Source organism: Poecilia mexicana, unplaced genomic scaffold (genome assembly GCF_051168715.1).
Source record: "Poecilia mexicana isolate PSO_F unplaced genomic scaffold, ASM5116871v1 scaffold_16, whole genome shotgun sequence".
In the NCBI taxonomy this organism is placed as follows: Eukaryota; Metazoa; Chordata; class Actinopteri; order Cyprinodontiformes; family Poeciliidae; genus Poecilia; species Poecilia mexicana.
Genome location: NW_028263385.1, coordinates 29,326,284 through 29,348,204, shown reverse-complemented (window position 1 = coordinate 29,348,204; position 21,921 = coordinate 29,326,284). Strand labels below are relative to the sequence as shown.

The following is a 21,921-nucleotide window of genomic DNA, read 5'->3' as shown; positions in this document are numbered from 1 at the left end:
TTACTTGATTGCAATTATTGATTTTGTATAATATTTACTTCCCCTTGCTTAGCTACACACCACTCACAATGTCCTTGAGTAACTCCTAATTGTTAGTGTGATCACTAATTGAGAACATCCACACATCCTAATGCCAGAGTTTCCCACCCACCTGCTTAATGCTTTTTTTTTTTGATATCACAACATTAGACTGACACGGAGCCTATATCGGTTTTCCTCTGCTGCTTGTTTTATCCACCTGTAATTTTGTGGCAGAGTTAATGACTAATATCTACTTGATACACAACTTCATGGAAATACTATTTGTGGAAACATGCATGTTTGTCTTCACAAGATTCAAATGGACTAGCCATAAAAAAAAATTCTAGCAACAAACATTGTTTTTTATGTCAGTTTTGTGAGATAGACCAAAGTTTAAACTGTAATAAAAAAATAATCCAGCAGGTGCTTACAGCCTTGATAATTTCATTGAGAATTTTCAAACATATCTAAGTGGCACTCCTGAGATAAACTCATGTCTTAATATCCTGCATTGCAGTGTCTTAATATCCTGCATTGCAGTGTGTGGCGGATTTACAATTCAACGATGAGGGATATCATGTATTGAATGTTGACGTTTTCATCCTGCTGTAAAAACATATAAATTTACTGGCATAGATATTGGAGTCGCTGGTATGGGGTACAGAAAGTGAATTGTTGGTTCCTTTCTACCACTGAAATGTTGAAAGCATTTATAGTCGACTTGGTCGCAATTTCTATAATAAACTCTTATCGCTTACAAGCTTGCTTCAAGCGCCGATATTCCTCTTTATATTTTTGGAGTTTTGGAAATGGAATTTAAAAAGAAAAAACAGAACTGCCTTCATTTGCTCCCAATCACCATACCTTGAATCACTCTGTCAAAGTTGCAGTGTTTTGAATAGGATTTGTCTCATTCACTAACGCTACTTTTTGTCCGAAACCAATGTGGCCAGGGACATGCACAGTGCACTGTTCTAAATTCAGCATTTTGACGTCATTTGCGATCAGTGCCATTCAGCCAAGCCCACAGGCTCCAGTCATGTTCAAAGGGAGTGGGGCTAAGGTGATGTCACCAGTTGCCAGAGAATATGATGAGTGTTGATCTGTTATGACCAGGGGTGAAAGTAGGTGTCACATACTGATTTAAAGAGGCCAGGTCAACATGAGGTTTTGAGCTACTGCTAGGCCCAAACAACACAACCTCTCTGCTTTTGTCATTAAAATGCATAATATTACCTGTAATATTTTTTGCATCTTATAGTTTGACTGTGCATATATATATATATATTTGGTGCTTTGGAGTTTCTGTGCTGATGAAATTTTTGCAAAGCAATAAAAGCTGGGTAGCTCCTGCAAAATAGAGTTGTATTTCCCTCAGCCCACTGGCTATAATGTTGACACGTTGAGATACCATGAGACCTAAATTCTGAACATCATGGCATGGAGTGCATCCCAGTTTTCCATGTCTGGCATATAACCATTCATTTTAGCTTTTAAACTGAATATATTGATCCTCTGTCCAGACAGAGGGATAATCAGTAGCCTAGCATCATGACCTGTTTGTTCTGAAGATCCTGCAGCTTCCACTTTGTCTTCCTAACATGATGCCTCCTCACCCTGACTCTCATACTGATAGGAGGAACCACAGAGCTATGTTAGGTTAAAAGCTCATCTTCTGAAGTTGAGATGTTTTTCCTCCAAAAGGTTCCAGAGGAATCACCTCAAACCAGATGTTGGACTGGATTTTATTTCAATGTCATTTGTGAATGTTAGAGCCTCATTTTCAACAGTGGAGCTATAAAGGTTGAAAAAGTTTATTTTGGAGAAAGTCTCATCAACACCAATATTTCCACTAAATAAGAGGCAAAAAAAAGTTTGAGGGAGGAAAAGCCCCTCAGACTCTCAGCTCAAAGCGAGATGCCCAAATTATTATTTTTTATATTAGGCAATTAATTTACTTTCACATAACTATTGCAGAAGCCATTTGTCTCTCAAATACTTAATAAACATATTTACCATGTTTGATGTTTGTTGTGAATGACTATAGTCACAGACGAACGAGATCATTAGTCCAGGTTTGTTCAACGTTCAGAAATTTCAGCAGCTGTAAAGCGCCATAGCAAAGGTAAACAAAGGTAAAACAACCCGAACGGTGATCAACTCAAAGCCACTCGCACCTTTTTACTCTCTCTCTTTGTCATTTAAGCACACCCGTTGCCGTGGCAACCGCCTGCGCTCCGCAAGCCAAAGCAGAGATTAGTTTAAAAACATAACATTCAGTCCGTTACCATATTAGGTTTTCAGGCTCTATATTTATTTTGTGATTATTAATAAGCGCTCCGCAAAAACAGCCGTGGTTGATAAGTTAATTTTAAATTCCTGCTCTGCTAGTTATTTTGGTATGGAACCAAAACGCACAGAATTGGGGAATAAAGCGATTTATTAACTGATTAAGTCGTTTTTTTGATTGCTCTTGATAAACTAATCAGTCACAGCTAATTAGTGGTTGAACCCTCAGCTGCACAGTGAACCCACTGATTTTTTACTGCAGACAGCCGCTCCCCTCTCTTGCAGGTACTGCGTACCCCCGCTAAATCTTTTAGGGGTATGCAGTACCTGATTGTACCCGCCTACTTTCACCTCTGGTTATAACACACAGAAAGTATCATAGAATTGTCTCCTTGTATGTGGAAGTTATTTCACCTCAATGTTTTATGGCGAATGGTCGGATTTTAGATTTGGTCGTACCCACGTGCTTTAATGCTGCCAAAAGCTTTTGAGAACTTTTGATCTCCAATGCCTCAGTATTGTGCTGAGTGATTCTAAAGCCTGTATGTCAAAAACTGTAGGAGCAGTTTGTTCACATACAGTACAGACCAAATGTTTGGACACACCTTTTCATTCAAAGAGTTTTCTTCATTTTCATCACTACGAAAATTGCAGATTCACACTGAAGGCATCAAAACTATGAATTAACACATGTGGAAATATGTACTAAACAAAAATGTGTGAAACAACTGAAAATATGTCTTATATTCTAGGTTCTTCAAATTAGCCACCTTTTGCTTTAATTACTGCTTCGCACACTCTTGGCATTCTCTTGATGAGCTTCAAGAGGTTGTCACCTGAAATGTCTTGAAGGAGTTCCCAGAGATGCTTAACACTTGTTGGCCCTTTTGCCTTCACTCTGCAGTCCAGCTCACCCCAAACCATCTCGATTGGGTTCAGGTCTGGTGATTGTGGAGGCCAGGTCGTCTGGCGCTGTACCCCATCACTCTCCTTCTTGGTCAAATAGCCCTTACACAGCCTGGAGGAGTGTTTGGGGTCATTGTCTTGTTGAACAATAAATGACGGTCCAACGAAACGCAAACCGGATGGAATAGCATGCCACTGCAAGATGCTGTGGTAGCCATGCTGGTTCAGTATGCCTTCAATTTTGAATAAATCCCCAACAGTGTCACCAGCAAAGCACCCCCACACCATCACACCTCCTCCTCCATGCTTCACGGTGGGAACCAGGCATGTAGAGTCCATCCGTTCACCTTTTCTGCGTCCCACAAAGACACGGTGGTTGGAACCAAAGATCACAAATTTGGACTCATCAGACCAAAGCACAGATTTCCACTGGTCTAATGTCCATTCCTTGTGTTCTTTAGCCCAAACAAGTGTCTTCTGCTTCTTGCATGTCCTTAGCAGTGGTTTCCTAGCAGCCATTCTACCATGAAGGCCTGATTCACACAATCTCCTCTTAACAGTTGTTGCAGAGATGTGTCTGCTACTAGAACTCTGTGTGGCATTGACCTGGTCTCTAATCTGAGCTACTGTTAACCTGCGATTTCTGAGGCTGGTGACTCGGATGAACTTATCCTCCACAGCAGAGGTGACTCTTGGTCTTCCTTTCCTGGAGCGGTCCTCATGTGAGCCAGTTTCTTTGTAGTGCTTGATGGTTTTTGCGACTGCACTTGGGGACACTTTCAAAGTTTTCCCAATTTTTCGGACTGACTGACCTTCATTTCTTAAAGTAATGATGTCCTGGATGGCTGAGAACCTATAAGTATGTAGGAATTGAATATTTGGGAAGTATCACAACTTGAACTTAAAGGTTTAAGTTATGAGTTTTCTAGAAAAATATTCAGATTTTATTTTGTGGTTTTAACGACTCTAAATTGCAGATGGTAAGAAATAAAGGCATACTTTACTTTGTTTTCCTGTCGGCTGCAATAGTTCCTCTGCTCTCGGCTCCCATACAGAGTCGGCTAGTGGTAACACTCAGTCGCTCCATCCCGTTTCAAACTCTTCTTATTAAACTAAGAGTTAGAGAGCTAAATATAAATGAAATATTAGCTACCTTTGACAGAAAAAGGAGCTAAGTCTATGAAAGCAATGTAGCAGTTTGGCTAGTTTTGAATTCCAAAGCTTAAGGTGGCAGTTTATCACGATTCAGCCAAAGTAATGAAATAACAAACTCTGGACTGATTTTTATTGTCAATGTATTTCTTCCTATTGAGCAGTCAAAGTAAATAAAACTTGTTACATGTCTTTTGCTTATAGTATTTACTTACTGGGTTTTTTTTTGTTTGTGCTGCAGAACCACAACAACAGCCAGCTCCTCACTTCACCGGTGTTCTATCTGTCATACCTCTTAAATCCAGCATGCCTTGTGGTAATGCGTATGCGCACATCGATGTTACGTTTCTTATAAATCTGTCATACCTGTAGACGTTTCATTTTGTGTGTTTTATTTCTCAGAAGTTTATGGTAAATAACTAGATTTTTCTTTTTTTCTTTTTTTATTTCCACGCAGTGTCCAGAAAGAGGTGTTGTTCTGCTTGTTGCCTAAAACAGCTTCGGTCAGCATCCAGCGTTATTCATGTGCTTTTTTTTTAGGACATATTCTGTGCATTTTTCTGAAGAAGTATTAAAATATTAAAAAGTCTCAGATGTTTTCTATAATTAGCTGTGGGGTGATGTATAAAATCTGATGGTATTTTGAAAACCAGCTATTTATATCTTGGTTATCCCTCCATCTTGTTCCCTGATTATTTCGGATCTCAAGTATAGTCTGATTAGCTATACTCTGTCAGAACTGGTGAGGTAACAACTTGCCAGTTTTCTCTCAAAGTTCATACAAATAGCTACACAGCTTAGAGATAAGGTATTCAGCTTGTTTTGTTGATATAAGATTGTATTCAGTTTGTAATTATATAGTGAAAGGATCAGAAGAAATACTGTATTTAATATATAATTTATTATCTCGCCATTGATCAATGGTGCTGTTCTTTTCTGTTGAGCACAAAGTTACATTTTTTGACCCTTCAAATGATGTAGTTAACTTCATGTAAAAGAGTAACCTGTTGATACTCACCTTTGTCAACAACTGAGGCTAAACAGGTTTGCTCCAACACTGACTTAGTTTTGTCTTAGAAAAATGAGGAAGATTCAGCATATTGTTGTATCAACATGGGTGAGTGGATGAGAACTAGAGTGGGTGTCGGTTGATATGGTGGGCTGCCCTATCTAAGAGCCTCCTGCTGGAAGTGACAGGGAAGATTGGTAAGGCCTTTAATGTGATGCAGTACCTGTCAAAGCATTCTATCAAGATAAGAACTAACCAATCACTGCCGGCAGACTAGGATTTCCATTTCTGAGGCTGGTGACTTGGATGAACTTATCCTCCACAGCAGAGGTGACTCTTGGTCTTCCTTTCCTGGGGCGGTCCTCATGTGAGCCAGTTTCTTTATAGTGCTTGATGGTTTTTGCGACTGCACTTGGGGACACTTTCAAAGTTTTCCCAATTTTTCGGACTGACTGACCTTCATTTATTAAAGTAATGATGGCCACTCGTTTTTCTTTACTTAGCTGCTTTTGTCTTGCCATAATACAAATTCTGACACTCTATTCAGTAGGACTATCAGCTGTTTGTCCACCTGACTTCTGCACAACACAACTGATGGTCCCAACCCCATTTATAAGGTTCAATCCTCGACTCTGACGAGTATTTCATTCTCTGGACAAGATATTCCCATTTCCTTCGTTGTTACAAACCTTGGCGTCCGAATGGACTCCCATCTCACATTTGAAAATCACATTAAGCACCTGTTGTAAAACCTCTTTTTTTCATCTTCGCAATATTTCCAAAATTCGTTCATCTCTCTCCCGTTCTGATGCTGAGACCCTCATCCACGCCTTTGTCTCCTCCAGGCTCGAATACTGTAACTCCCTGTTCATCGGAGTCCACCAAAAACACCTTCAGAGGCTTCAGTACATTCAAAACAGTGCTGCCAGGATCCTAGTGAGAGCTTGTAAATTTGATCATATCACACCAACTCTTTACGAGCTTCACTGGCTTCATGTAACTTATAGGCTTCAGTATAAAATTGCACTTATCACCCATCACTGTCTACATGGAACCTCACCGGATTACCTGAAGGACCTTCTGACTTCACATTCAACTTCTAGACCCCTACGATCCCAGTCCAGCAATCTTCTCCACCTTCCTCGATCAAGACTAAGGACTATGGGTGATCGAGCATTTGCTGTGGCTGCTCCTTGTCTTTGGAACTCTCTCCCGGACTATTTGAGAGCCCCGCAATCATTGTCCGATTTTAAAACTGGCTTGAAAACTTTCCTCTTTAGACAAGCCTTCTCCACTTTTATTTGACAGTCTTTTTTTAGTTGTTTTTGATTGTTGATTTTATGTTTTTAGATTCATCTAAAACATGCATTACTACATGGTTCACCATGTAGCACTTTGAGATTTTTATTAATGAAAAGTGCATTATAAATTAAATGTATTATTATTATTGTTATTATTGTTATTATTATTATAAGGCAAGAAATCCCACTTATTAACCTGACAGGGCACACCTGTGAAGTGAAAACCATTTCAGGTGACTACCTCTTGAAACTCATCAAGAGAATGCAGAGAGTGTGCAAAGCAGTAATCACAGCAAAAGGTTGCTTACTTTGAAGAAACTAGAATATAAGGTGTATTTTCAGTTGTTTTACACTTTTTTGTTTAGTAAATATTTCCACGTGTTAATTCATAGTTTTGATGCCTTCAGTGTGAATCTACAATGCCAATAGTCATGAAAATAAAGGAAACTCATTGAATGAGTAGGTGTGTCCAAACTTTTCGTCTGTACTGTACAGCATAAGCAAAACAGATAACATGGCGGCTTTGATCTAAATTAGCTGACTTCCTGCAGACGTTTGGACCATGACTCCAAGAGACACAGGTGTGCTAAGTTTCATGACTGTTGGTCGAAGCATGGCTTGGAGATTAATTTTTTTTAAAGATTTCTTTAGTGGACGAATAAGGCTACACCCACCAAATATTGGACTGCATTACTGTTAGGTGGTAGATTTGGATTGATCTTAGCAAGTTTGGGGCAGCTCAGCTCAAATCTGTTGAGTTTAAAGCCAAGCTTATGGCAATGGGATGACATCTGAATTTGCCACAACGCCACGTCCACATCCTCCACCAAAAACTATTAGTACTGGAGGCCAAGGTGCACCAACATGTCTTCTGTAACTGGACCCACCGTCATGATGATAAGGTCTCAGGGGTCAGATGTGAACCTTTCAAAGTAAAACCTATTTTTTTCTTATCTCACGGAGTTCTCAAAGTAAAGTTATGATTTTGCTACTGAGTATTTTAGGGCAGTGGTCCCCAACCTTTTTATTACCACGGACCGGTCAAGACAGATAAGGCTTCTGTATGTTGGTGTTCCCGCTAAATCCTGAATATACCCAATTTAGGTTGTCTTGGCCTTTTTATCGCAGCCTGTGGGGTTTACCTTGACTGGGAACGAGAATACAACCTGCTGAATGTGACAGGTAGCCAATCAGAAAGCGCGGTGACGTAAGAACAGAGGGGAATCCCAAACAGCTGACATATCGCGCAACTGTGAGTCCGGTGGATATCGGAGATGATATGTGGAAATGTTTATTATTATATGTAAAGGTCATTATTATATATGTTTATGTTTATTCAATTAAAAATGTTAACTATGAAAAAACAGTCGCTTCCAAATCATAGTGCAGCAAATAGAGCTGCTGCTCCCGCTGTCTTTTATCCACCGCCTTTTCTTTTTGTTACGTCTTTTATCTCTTAAAATGAGTCCACAAACTATCACTATTGCTTCTACATCGTCATCCGTGTTTGGTCATTCTAAATTCCTGTATGCTATGTTGGGGGTTTTACTGGATTTTCTTCTGGAATCGCGACATTTGTGACTGGAATCGGTTCGTGTGGTTTGTTGCTCCTGCCGTGTGGCTGAACACGAACCGATCGAACCTGTTGTACTTTTATCAGCTCTGTGATCACAGAGGTTTGGAGAATCGGCCGACAATCCTTAAATCTTGCCGTCTAAACCAAACTTAAGACTCACAAGCTCTACTCATCTCCTCTCGACCACTGCCCAAACGCTCTCTGACTCTGGTCGCTATGGTAACGTTTACATATTCCTTCAAAATAAGATACAGATGTGCCACAAAAACGAGCATTTTACTTTCGTGAAAATTTTAACTCACAATAATGACTAACAGGAGCCCTGAGCTTGTTTCTCTGCAACGAGACGGTCCCATCTGGGAGTGATGAGACAATAACACCCGAAGTGTTGCTTATATCCACAGCCTGCTTGGTCTCTACGTGGCGAAGCAGTTTGAAGCTTCATTGCCTCATTAGCAGCAGGTCACCGCATGTTATACAGAGCGGCTTGTAATGTTTGACTCACCTACCGGTCCGGGATAAATCCATCCTCCTGTCTCTTCTCTGGGCCTTTTCCCCTTTGTAAAGAAACTTTCCAAAGACATCTGATCCGTTTCTTACTCATTTTGCTGCTTGTGGGCTCAGCGTTGGCACGCAAGTAACTGAGAAAATCCGGTTAAAGGATTTTCAAAATAAAAGATCCTCCAGACTCAAATAATACATAAAACGGAAATGTTTAATTATTTCTTGCGCGGCCCGGTACCAATTGGTCCACGGACCGGTTGTTGGGGACCATAGACATTAATACGTAGACGCCTCATGGAGCGGGTCGGCCCGTTGCAGCGATACGTAATCACGTCCGCCATATTGAATGTGGCATCTCTGCCAGTAAGCTAATACAAATGAATGGACCGAACTTCAGAAAATGCCATTCCACAAAGTATTTTTACATACGATATGTTTCGTATATGTTTCTTTCACATTCAGAAAAAGACATTTTCAGCATGTTGGGCTCTGACTCGTAGCATCTTTATAGCTAAATACTGACATGGGGACGCTGAGCTGGAAACAGACTGAAGAACAGCAGCTCCAGCTCTGATCCTGACTGATCTTTCCTCACTAAATCCTCTGGTTTTTAATTAACTTCTCCTCTAACAGTGGTTTTTCATCACCTCTCTCTCATTAGAAAACAGTATGAAAACATTAGCTGCTAAGCTAACAATCAGCGGTTATTTTGGGCCAATTTAGCTACATAGGATATATTTTTCGGTTGTTTAAAAGCGAATTTCTGGCTGCAAAGTCAAGTAATTCTGATGTTTCATCTTTACCTGGGGAAGGTAATCCTAATGAATCCAGTTTGTTTCGTAAAACGGTTGAAACAAGTCCTCACAGCACAGGACTTAAGGAGCTACGATCGCTCTGCTGCCACATACAAGATGGCGGACGCTGTTACGTACGGCTCAGCGCTCCATGAGGGGTCTACATATTGATGTCTATGTTGGGGACCACTGTTTTAGGGGACCAGATGAGCATCAGTCCAAGATGCTTTCGTTTCTCAGTGTCTTATCATGTATAAGTTAAAACATTTTCAAAAAGTCCAAAAAGTCAATTTATTTGGCAGAACCATAATAATAAACTGTAAAATTACAATATTCCTTTGCAGCTCTATTTTTTATTTATTTTATTTTGTGCACAAATTCTTAGTTTCTCAAAACTTCCTTCAGCATTTGTCTACTCTTGTTTTTATCAAAGGTATCTTATTGGTTGATATCAACTGTTTGTGCAGAGACAATCTTCCATTCCAAACTAACCATGACCTTGATTATCTCGCTTTATGCACTGGATGCAGTCATGTTGGAACAGGAAGGGCCATTCCCTAGTGACACTTAGGAGTCAGGAGCTTAAAACCCTTTTGGTATGGGGAAGCATTAAGAATAATAATACATTTTATTTGGAGACGCCTTTATTGGCACTCAATGACACCATAAAAATACACAAAATTCATTCAAAGAAACAATATTATAATTATAAAATTACATACACTGGAAGTAAGGAACCAAGGCTAACTCCTGAAGAAACATGCCCACATCATCATACTTAAAGTCCAAACAAAGGTAGCAGCTCTGGCAGGAGTTTGTTCTGTAACCAGTAAATTGCCAATTCAAAGCCCTGACATGTCTGTCTCAGTTGTTGTGTCCTTGGGCAAGACACTTCACCCATCTTGCCACCTGGTGAGGGCCAGAGGGCCTGGTGGCTAAGGGCAGCTGTGGCTAGGGTGTAGTAGCAACAGATACTACATTGTAAATGTGTGTGTGAATGGGTGAATGACTGAATGTACTGTGAAGCAGTTTGGGATTCACTGCATCAGAGAAAGCACCAGGGCTGACTTGCTCGTTTCACTTTTGATGTTTTTTAGGATGCAGAGGAATATGCTGAGCTACCGGTCAGACACAACGAGGACCAGCTCAACAGCCAGCTAGCTCAGCAGCTCCCTCTGCAGGTCAACCCCCGCTCCTTTGACAGTGCACACACCAAGACTCATCTTTTGCTGCAAGCACACTTCAGCCACACCCAACTCCCATGTAGTGACTACACAACTGATACAAAAACAATTTTGGACAACGCCATTCGAATCTGTCAGGTAACTCATTATAGTGCTTTGACCCCAAGCACTGTTATTTATCTCAGGATTATAAATTTGTTTCCACTTTTTGGACACCACAGCAACTATATTAAAAACAATTTGTTTGGTCAAGATAAATGTACCAATCTTTACTAGCCAATCAAAATATGTTTTTTGTCTTCATCTGAACCGTAGCCAATCTCCAGTCTGATTGGTCTGGTGAAATGAGAGGTGTTTCTAATTTAAAGGAGCCAGCATGGCTGGAGAAGTAAATGTGTAGAAAAATACAGTGGTATTTAGAATGCTCTAGATCAGTGCATCGAGTTAATTGCGCAGCAGGGGTCTGATTGCTTATATGAACAAAACATCACCTTGAAAAAACAGCCTAGAATTCTTAGTTTATTAACCTGTGTTTAAAGTTTTCATACCTCTGGCATATTTTGATTTAAGCCAGGGGGCTTGAAATGAAATAAGTGGAGTTTACTTTAAAAGCATATACAAACTTGCTTAAACAAATTATGTTTTCAAAACTGTACTGATTGAGCAACAGTAGCTTTTGCAATTTTAGTAAACATAATTTAAGTTAATTTAATTAATCTGAGTATGTTGTATTTACTTAAACAATGACCAAAACATAATTTTTTTTCCCTAGAAATTAGATACATAAAAAGAAAACAACTTCATTGAAACAGTTCTTACTTTTTATTTGTTTCTCTGCTGAAACTTTGACAGAAAATATAGAAACCAAAATATTGGTTTAATATAATTTAGACAAAGAAATAACTAATGACAAAAAATGAGTCAATTTTGGGAGGTGGCACCTAAGGCAGACTAGGGTGGTCATGAAAATAAACATACAACTCAGTCATGGTGAGTAGTAGTTCTATGTGCTGTTAAATCTCATAAACTACCTGATAGAGTTGTTGATGAACTGACTGCATAGATGAAGCTTTAGAGTCTACCTTAAGCAGGCGCGTGCAGAGGGAGAGGCTGGGGGGGGCTTGAGCACGTACCCCTTTTGCTCCTTGCCCCCAAGTGCCCTTTTGGTCAATTTTTTTTTTTTTGTATTATTATTTTCTAAGCCCTCTTCTGACACATAATAACATGTACTAAAAGTATTTGATTTTTGTTGGGTTTTTGGGTTTTTTTATTGTACAACATAATAAGCCGGTCACCTTGTTACCTTTGACCTTTAACCCGTGACACATGACGCAATTGCCTCTCGCACAGTGAGATAAGGTGGCTAACTGCGGAGCTCAACGTAGCGAACATTCCAGATTACGTAACAGTTTTTGGTGAATTAAAAAAAAAAAGTTTTTGGTGAATAAAGTGGAGTAGACTTGCTACTTGTCCGATGACGGAAAACCACGTTGAACGATGTATCGTTTCTGCTTCATTACGGAGTCGCGGTTTAAGCAGAGAGGTAATGAAATACCACAGACACTGACAGGCCTCTGCGTCTGCCTTTCTCTGAAGAACTACTGAATGGGAGGAGACAGCCAGGTGAGGAAAAACTGTTCTTATCTATCAATTCAGTATTTTTATCATACAGACATTAGGCTGTTGTTGTTGTTGTGCTATTAGCTAGCTGCTAGCTAACGACTTTGCTAGCAAAGCAAAATAATTGAAAAGCTTCTTCCCTGTATCGTTAATGATATCAGTCATTCTTCAGTATCGCTTATGCAATAGGGGCACATCGCCCATCCAAAACCGATAATCTCCATAATGGATATATGTCGTCTAATTTCCTTTGATGCATAATGTACATTGCATTTATTCTGGCGTTAGGTAAATGTGTCTTGAAGGAGAATAGCACTTAAATAAAAGTCCAACACGGATATTCATTTAGAATTAAAAATAACTCACCCTGAATTACCATGATTGATATAATGTATGCAATAAAAGTGTGTCATTAATGAAGGGGGAAAAACTCAATCCAGACTTTAAGTTTAGGATCTGGTTCGCAGAGTATGAAGTTAATTTTTTTTCTCCCCCCAATTATTCAATGAAAAAAAAAAAAAAACTAACCTCAGTTAAGTAAAATAAAATTGTAATCAAAACTTTTGGAATTGTAATGATTTCTTTTTTAAAAACAAAAAGTTTTGTTTAAAAAACTTTTTTTTAAATTAAATAACTCATTTTTGTCTCATGAACTTAAAAAGTTATTTGCCAAATATAAACTTTTATTTGCACACATCAGAAATCTTTTGTTGCTATTTTAGGCCCTGCCCCCGACGTCATGTGAGAATCACAAGCAAAACTTTGAGTCACAAACAAAAACTTAGAATAGCAAGAAAAGATTTCTGACATCAAAATACGTTTGTTTTGCAAATACTTTTTTCACTTCATGAGACAAAAATGTGTGATTTTAATTTTAAAAAATGGTTTTTTAAGCAAAACTCAGTAGGTTTTTCTCATGGTGACATGCATTAACAATTCAATATTTGCTTTTGTTTTTTTTCTGTAGTTCCACATTAAAGTTTGATGCAGCTCTGCTTTCCTGAATGGACCATCTTCATCTCCACTGCAAGTGTAGCAAACAGGCAGCTCTTTTTTATAGATTACAGTACACTAAAAAGTCGCATTGTGCCCTTGTTTATATTTTTAATAGTGTAATTTTGCAAAGACAAAATATGTCTGGTGGTCTAACTCTGATTTAAATATCTTGCTAAATTGCGGGTTTGAATATTACAATACTTTCCTATAACAAAATAGACCTGCAAAAAGAAATTTCTAATAAAATATCTTACATATGCATAGTTGTATGCTCTATATAGGGATTTTCCTTAGCTTTGATTGTATATCTCACAATTCATTATTTATTAAACTCTGAAAGCTGTGTGGCTTTGTTAATATTCTGTCCTAGAATGCAGTTAGATGTGCCCTTTTTTTTTGTTTGTTTGGGTTTTTTTGTTTTTGTGCACCTGCCCCTTTTCTGCATGGCCCTGACCTTAAGCATCTAAAAACTATTTTTTGTGACAAATAAAAAGGTGGTTTAATTAGTTGCACCTGGTGGTGGTAAAATATATTGTGGGTTACCTTGTTGGCCAGTCAAATACTTAACTGTTTTACATGGACTCAAGTTAAAAAGAATAACTTATTAAACATTTCTTATCCAAAAGTTAATTCAACTTATTTAAGATGAGTACAAACAATACGTTGAGGATAGTAACAGTAATAGCAGTAACGGTATGGTCACTTGAAATCTTAAACAATATTTTGTTTACAGCATGTTCAAAAGACCTTTCATTTTAGATATAAAGTCAAACAAAAATGAGTCAGTGGAACAAAATTGCCCCAAAACTTATGCTCCCCTTAAAGAAACTGCGTTATTAATTCACAAATTTATTTCTGAGTTTAATTGATCAACAGAAATAAGTGACCATAGTTTTGTTTGTAAATTTAACTTATTTCAACTTCATTGAAGTTGAAATAACTGATCTTGTTTTTAGTTGATAAGTACATCAGTACATCTTATTAAAATGAACTGATAGGATTCTGTTCTTCTGGTATTGACATCATCTCTGCTGCTCAAATGGAAATCAATTTAAAACTAGAAAATTCCTGCAGAAATTTTAAGGTTCCTGCCAAAGGGTACCCCTCACTTTAGTCCCATCATTTTAGATTTGTCCTGATAAATAGATGCATACCAGTCTAACATAAATATCTTACAGTATTTTCAAATACATCATAGGGATAAACATTAAATGAGTCACCATTAAAATGCAATGGCTAAATCCTGAGTCATTGAAGTTGAGTCCGAGACCGACGACTATAAGCTTCGCACATTTTGTTCTCACTCATGGTTCAAAATAAAAAAAACATGAAGAAAGTTGGTAATTCTTTATTTCTAAAAAAAAAATAATTTTCATACTAAGGATTTTAATTTACACTCAAAAATTCAGAGAAGTAATTTTATGTAAGCAAAACATGAATAGTCACAGGAAATATGTATTCTTCCCACAATACATTGTGAGATTTGATTCAGCGCTGTGAGACTACTCACTGCCTCTGTCTAGGACCCGTTGCTATGGTAATTAATTATCTGCACCTGGGCTGGCTCTCTCTGTCAGACAGGATGCTGGTTTCTATACTTGTGAGACACCCAGCGTCGGTCTCCAGGACCCTGACAAAAAACCATAAGCCCCAGGAAAATTTTGAAAACATTTTACAGGAGCAGGCATGTATATCTATGTCATGACCAACTTTGAGATCAATAGGCCAATATTTGTGCCTGTGAGGGGGACTTAAAAAGAGTTTTGGAGTCAGACCTCCACTGTGCTGTGTGTGTGTTTCAGAGAGAAATGTTAGTGATTCTGTGAGACACTCAGCCTAAACTTTTCTCGTTTTTCTCAATTTATGTCGTCATTTTTTCTCAGAATTCCACTAAAAGTAATAGCTCCAATGCCGGGATCGAGCCGCACGTTTTGATACCATTTTTGTGGGTGGGCACGCAGCGGTATGAGCCGCATCAACGGTAATGGAAGAATAATAAATAAGCTACTAGAAAATTCCTGCAGAAATTTTAAGGGGCCTGCCAAAATGTGGCCATACCTTCAGTCCCAGCGTTTTAGATTTGTCCTGATTAATAGATCCATGCTGGTCTAACATACATATCTTAAAGTATTTTCAAGTATATCATAGGTATATACATGAACTGAGTCAACATTAAAATCTATTGGCTAAATCCCCGGTCAAGACGAATATAAGCTTTGCACATTTTGTTCTCACTCATGGTTCAAAAAAAAAAAAAAGACATGAAGAAAGTTGGTAATTCTTTATTTCTAAAAATAAATTAAATTGTCATACTAAGGATTTTAATTTACACTCAAAAATTCAGAGAAGTAATATTTTATGTAAGCAAAACATGAATAGTCACAGGAAATATGTATTCTTCCCACAATGCATTGTGAGATCTGATTCAGCGCTGTGAGACTACTCACTGCCTCTGTCTAGGACCCGTTGCTATGGTAATTAATTATCTGCACCTGGGCTGGCTCTCTCTGTCAGACAGGATGCTGGTTTCTATACTTGTGAGACACCCAGCGTCGGTCTCCAGGACCCTGACAAAAAACCATAAGCCCTAGGAAAATTTTGAAAACATTTTACAGGAGCAGGCATGTGTATCTATGTCATGACCAACTTTGAGATCAATAGGCCTCTATTTGTGCTTGTGAGGGGGAGTTAAAGAGTTTTGGAGTCAGACCTCCACTGTCCTGTGTGTGTGTTTCAGAGAGAAATGTTAGTGATTCTGTGAGACACTCAGCCTAAACTTTTCTCGTTTTTCTCAATTTATGTCGTCATTTTTACACAGAATCCCAATAAAAATAATAGCTCCCTTCTCGGCATCGAGCCGCTTTTGGCTTTTGTGGGGGTACACGCAGCGGTACGAGCCCCATTAACGGTGATGGAAGAAAAATAAATAATCTATAATAATAACTAGAAAATTCCTGCAGAAATTTTAAGGGGCCTGCCTATCACTTTAGTCCCAGGGTTTTAGATTTGTCCTGATAAATAGATCCATGCAAGTCTAACATAGATATTTTAAAGTATTGTCAAATATATCATACAAATATATATGAACTGAGTAATCATTAAAATGCAATGGCTAAATCCCAGGTCAATAAAATTCAGTCCGAGACCGACGATGATAAGCTTCGCACATGTGGTTCTCACTCATGGTTCAAAATAAAAAAAACATGAAGAAAGTTGTTAATTCTTTATTTCTAAAATGTATTCAATTTTCATACTAAGGATTTTAATTTACACTCCAAAATTCAGAGAAGTAATAATTTTATGTAAGCAAAACATGAATAGTCACAGGAAATATGTATTCTTCCCACAATGCATTGTGAGACCTGACTCAGTGCTGTACATTGAATTGACCAGTCCAACTTATCTGGATATTCATCACAATAAACTACAGAATCCCAGGTGACTGTTATTATTGACATCTTTAACATTTGGTCCAGAAAACTTCTATTTGTTGACTAAAGCTGCTGATGACTGGAACTTGTAGAGAGTGGAAGCTGCCGTCAGCTCACACTTGGTACTGAATCTGTCACAGAGGGATGTGGTCATCTTTTTCCAGTTCTCCCCAGTAACTCTTTGCAGACTCAGACATGGTGGGTCACCACAGTAGTGCAATATTTTATTTAGTTAGAGGTGTTTACTAGTTAATCATTTCTGTCTGATTTTATGTTTCCAAAAGCCCCTGCTCTGTAGTCCAGATGTCACAGTCCAGCACACAGACACTTTGACTATGCAGACTGTTTTTTCTTCTCTTAATTAAACCCAGACATGAATTTTCCTCATGCTTTATCATCAATAACATAAAAATGTCTGGAATATTTTAGTGTATTCTCCAATATAATCAATGCAGTATGGATACTTGACACAAGCATAACCAATATAAAACCAATAAAACAGATAAACAATTCTTCCTAATCTCTCAGAGCAGTAGATAAAAAATTAATAGAAAGGTATACAAGACATTAAATATAAGTAAAATGCTGATGCATTCAAAAGAGACCTTAAGGTCTACAGAACTTTAACACCTTCATTAGCTAATGAAGGTGTTAAAAATTGAGGATCCTCACTGCTAAAGAACAAAACAGACACAAACACAGAGCCACACTGAATTCTGGGACATACAATAAAATGGAAGGAGTCAGAATTGCATTTCAAAACAATAATATCAATGACAGTACTACACACGTGGGCAAAATTGTTGGTTCCCCTCAGTTAATGAAAAAATAACCCACAATGATCACAGAAATAACTTGTATCTGACAGAGGTAATAATGAATAAACATTCTATGAAAATGAACAAATGAAAGTCAAGCATGGCTTTTCAAACATGCTTCTACAGAATTATTTAAAAAAAACAAACTCATGAAACAGCCCTGGATACCATTCTTTTTGATGGTACCCTTAACTTCATATTTTGTTGCACAACCTTTTGAGGCAATCTCTGCAATCAAACATTCATATAACTGTCCATGAGACTTCTGAACCTCTCAGCAGGTATTTTATCCCACTCATGAGCAAACTGCTCCAGTTGTCTCAAGTTTGAAGCCTTTTCCAGACGATGTGTTTCAGCTCCTTCCAAAGATGCACAATAGGATTCCTACCATTCATTTTATCCATCTCTTTGTTTTGTCATGGATTTTCCTCATGTTGCCACGTCCAAGGAGGTTGGCTACAGTCCCATGGATCTTAAATTTCTGAATAATATGTACAACTGTAGTCACAGGAACATCAAGCTGCTTGGAGATGGTCTTATAACCTGTACCTTTAACTGCTTGTCTCTAGTTTTCTTTCTAATCTCCTGATTTTATTGTTGGTCCCAGAATCCTTCGCTTCCTCTTTATGCTTCTCAATGAGTTTAGCAGTTGTATGAATGATCTAATTGTCTGACTGTTGATTGCAGCAATCCACATTATTAGCAGAAATAGAGGGCCCAAAAACCAAATTTTGCATAGGGCCCCATGGAGGCTGGCTCTGATCATTTTTGTCCAGGCTTGTTTCATGGGTTTATTTTTTTTAATAATCTGTTAAACCATATCTGAAAAGCCATGTCTGACTTTCATTTGTTCATTTTCATATAACCTGGCTCCCATTGGTTGTTTCTAGATAACACTGTGAAATGGCAGAGGAGCTCGATTTTGTATTCATTATTACCTTTGTCAGATTCAAGTTATTTCAGTGACCATGTGTATATGTCACTTGACCTGATTAGAAAATAACAATAATTCCTTTTTAAAGGTGCTGTATGTAACTTTTAGAAAAAATTTTTTTTTTTTTTTGTTTTGTTTTTTTACATATTTGTTAAAACTGTTGCTATATTGTGAAAGTATAATATGAGAGAAAAAAAATCTATGAACAGATCAATCTCCTTCACTCTGAGCTGCTATTCCTGTCTGAAGAAATGCACCACTTCTGAGTCATCCTGCCTAAGAACAACCATTGTCCTCCTGGCTGATGGGCTAAATGTGCACATTGCACATGGTGAGCAGCCACGTGAAGTGGTGATTGACAGCACTAAGATTCTCCTACTGACTCCCATTGGTTGTTTCTAGATAACACTGTGAAATGGCAGAGGAGCTCGATTTTTTATTTTTTATTTTCCCATAGATCTGTTTCATACCATACTGTCACAACACAGTGATGACTTCAACAAATATATACAATTTTTTTTTATGAAAGTTACATATTGCAGCTTTAAGAATTTCATCTGAATCCTTACAAATATTTTAAAGTTTTGTTGCATAAAGTTATCAATCCCATATCCATTTTAGTTGCTCTTCACTTCTGCCCAGAGCTCCTCCATAAAATCCTTTTCTTCTTACAGTTTCTCACTTTTTCTGCAATGGGCGAAGCGAGGCGAAATGAGAAGCTCTGTATTTAAACCTGTTGCTGTCAGACCTTACTTTCATTTCATTATGCTTTGCTTTAACAGTAATTCATTTGTACTGCATTAGCATTTTGATTGCCATGAACCTCCTTCTCTATGCAGCTTGAGTCATTTTACCCTCAAGAAATGACTTAAATTAATGTCGTTTGTTTAAGATCAACTCAAAGAACTGGGATCTGATTCAGCTTGAACATATCCTGCTCTGCTCTATTTTAGTGTTTCTTCGACTTCTTGTTTTCTCCTGTTACTTCATGTTGAAAGTGCATTCTGTCAGAGCCCCTCTCTAGCAAAATCCATAATGTCTTATCCACAATCTTCCTCATTGTTAATAAATGAACTGCCTGCTGTTAATGTTTTTTCCATGTTTATACTACATCACACATGAAATTATCAGAAAAATAATAATAAAATCTTATTTGTGAAGTTACTTTGTGCTATACAATTACAGTAGAAAACCAAAATGTATAAAATTAACATGCTACAATACTACAGTTGAAACCAGATATTAATATACACCAACTAAAAATCACCCACACATTTTTTTCTCTGTCTGAAGATTAAGGAGAGCCATTTCAGATACAATTAAATTAATAAATAACTGGCTTTTTCATTCTTATTTGTATTTATCTATTTATTTATTTACAGTATACATTTATTTGTTTTATTTATTTATTTGTTTATTATTTTACTTATATTATTTCTACTATGTCTTTTTATGTTACTTTTTTAGATATTAAATGATTGATAATTTAATCAGTTACTAAGTAGTTGAGTAGACTTTTTACCAAATACTTTATTATTCTTACTTGAGTAATTTTTTTGGATGGCTACTTTTTACTTTCACTAGAGTAAAAACATGTTGAAGTAGTACTACTCTTACTTGAGTACAATTTTGGGTACTCTGCCCACCTCTGAAGAACAGTAATCAAATGTGGAAGCACATATGCAGACCAAAAACATAGGAGTACTAATGTGGACAAGTTTTATGCCCACAAAGAACTACTTAAATTAATACAGTCATATTTACTGTAGATCTCCGAGGCTTGCCATTCTCATTCTCTCAGCTCAGCAAAAACAACTCATTCGTCGATGCTCCACAGAGTTGCCTTTGGATATTGCTGTTCTCTTATGATGTACAGAAAAGTCTGCACTTCATAATTCCACCTCAGCTAGTAGCTTCAAAGGACTCCCGAAGATGCAATTGGAAGCCAACTTCATCTGCAGCTTTGTCCAAACTATGAAAAACCTGACGGTGAATCTCTGAGTCCGTGAGAGCCTCTAACTGAAACACATTCTGTCTGAGCGTCCACACAGAAAATAACAGTCATTAGTTATAACACTATTTTCTAAAATAAAAGTTGCTAAGCTTCAGCTCGGCAAGCTGGTGGTAGGTCGCCATCTTTCTTGAAGGCGAGATGGCTGAAGCCATCTTTCCAAATACACTGCACCTCCTCATTATCATAATGAAGAGGGGTGGGGAGATGGGAAAAGGACAGACAGAAATAAATGTGGGAATGGATAAAAAATTAAATTATAAATAAATGTATCAATAAATGAAATAATAAATGCATATAAATAAGAATAAAGAAGCAAATTATTTATTTAATTTTAGTTGAAATGGCTCTCCATAGAAGTTCAACCAAACCAAACATTTCTCGTATTAGGTTAACTAGAATTACCTAAATTATTTATTTTTGCTAATTGCCAGAAAAAATAGTGACATTGTTTAGAGATTTTTTTTTTATACCTTTCTTTGAATTCCTAAGTTTACATACATTTGGTCACCATCAGGGATAACTATCATTTAAAATGTATGACTTTGTGTTTCCTTCCACAAACTTCTGATAGATTAACCTACACATCTGAGTTAATTGGAAGGACCTGAAACACACTGCCTTCTTGTTTGACATGATGTGAAAGTTAAAAGAAATCAGTAGACTTGAAGAAGAGAATTGTGCAGCTGCACAAGTCTGGTTCTTTCTTGGGAACAATTTACTGATGTTTAAAGGTTCATCTGTTCTAACAGTTATATGCAAGTATGGGAATGTCCAATCATCATAACATTTAAGAAAGGGATGGGATCTCTGTCTTAAAGATCATGTGTTTTGATCAAAAATGTGCAGATTGACCCCAAAGCAAAAGCCTTAGACCTTGTAAAGATCCTGCTGAAGCTGGTCAGACTGTCATTATCCACAGTCAAACTGTCCTGTCCATGGGCTGAAAGGCCACTCAGCCAGGAAGAAGCCTTTACTTCAAAAGAAACATAAAAAGCCAGACTGCGGTTTGCAGATATACACAAGGAGAGAGATCTTACTTTCCGGAGACATCTCCTATGGTCTGATGAAACTAAAGTGGAACTGTTTGGATTAATGACCATTGTTACATTTGGAGGAAACATGGGAATGCTTGTATCACCCTAACTGTGAAGTATGGGGGTGGAAGTATCATGTTATGGGGTTGTTTTTGCTGCATGAGGAACTGGTATATTTTATAAAATATACCAGTATCATGAGGAAAGAATATTATGTTGAAGTATTGAAGCACCATCTAAAGACAACAGCCAGGAAGTTAAATCTTGGACAGAGATGGGTCTTGCGAATGGACATTAACCCCAAGATTGCAGTCAAAGTGGAGACAGAGTAGGTAGGG

At 37.7% G+C, this 21,921-nt stretch overlaps 1 protein-coding gene across 3 annotated transcripts in view; it reads left to right on the top strand.

Moving 5' to 3' along the window:
- The window catches only part of ascc3 (activating signal cointegrator 1 complex subunit 3), a 337,899-nt gene that overhangs the window by 304,232 nt on the left and 11,746 nt on the right, over nucleotides 1–21,921 (top strand). For all 3 annotated transcript variants that reach the window (XM_088013868.1, XM_088013867.1, XM_088013869.1), the window contains one exon: nucleotides 10,650–10,874. In XM_088013868.1, coding sequence (XP_087869994.1) covers nucleotides 10,650–10,874 — 225 coding nt within the window. The remainder of the gene's footprint in view (nucleotides 1–10,649; nucleotides 10,875–21,921) is intronic.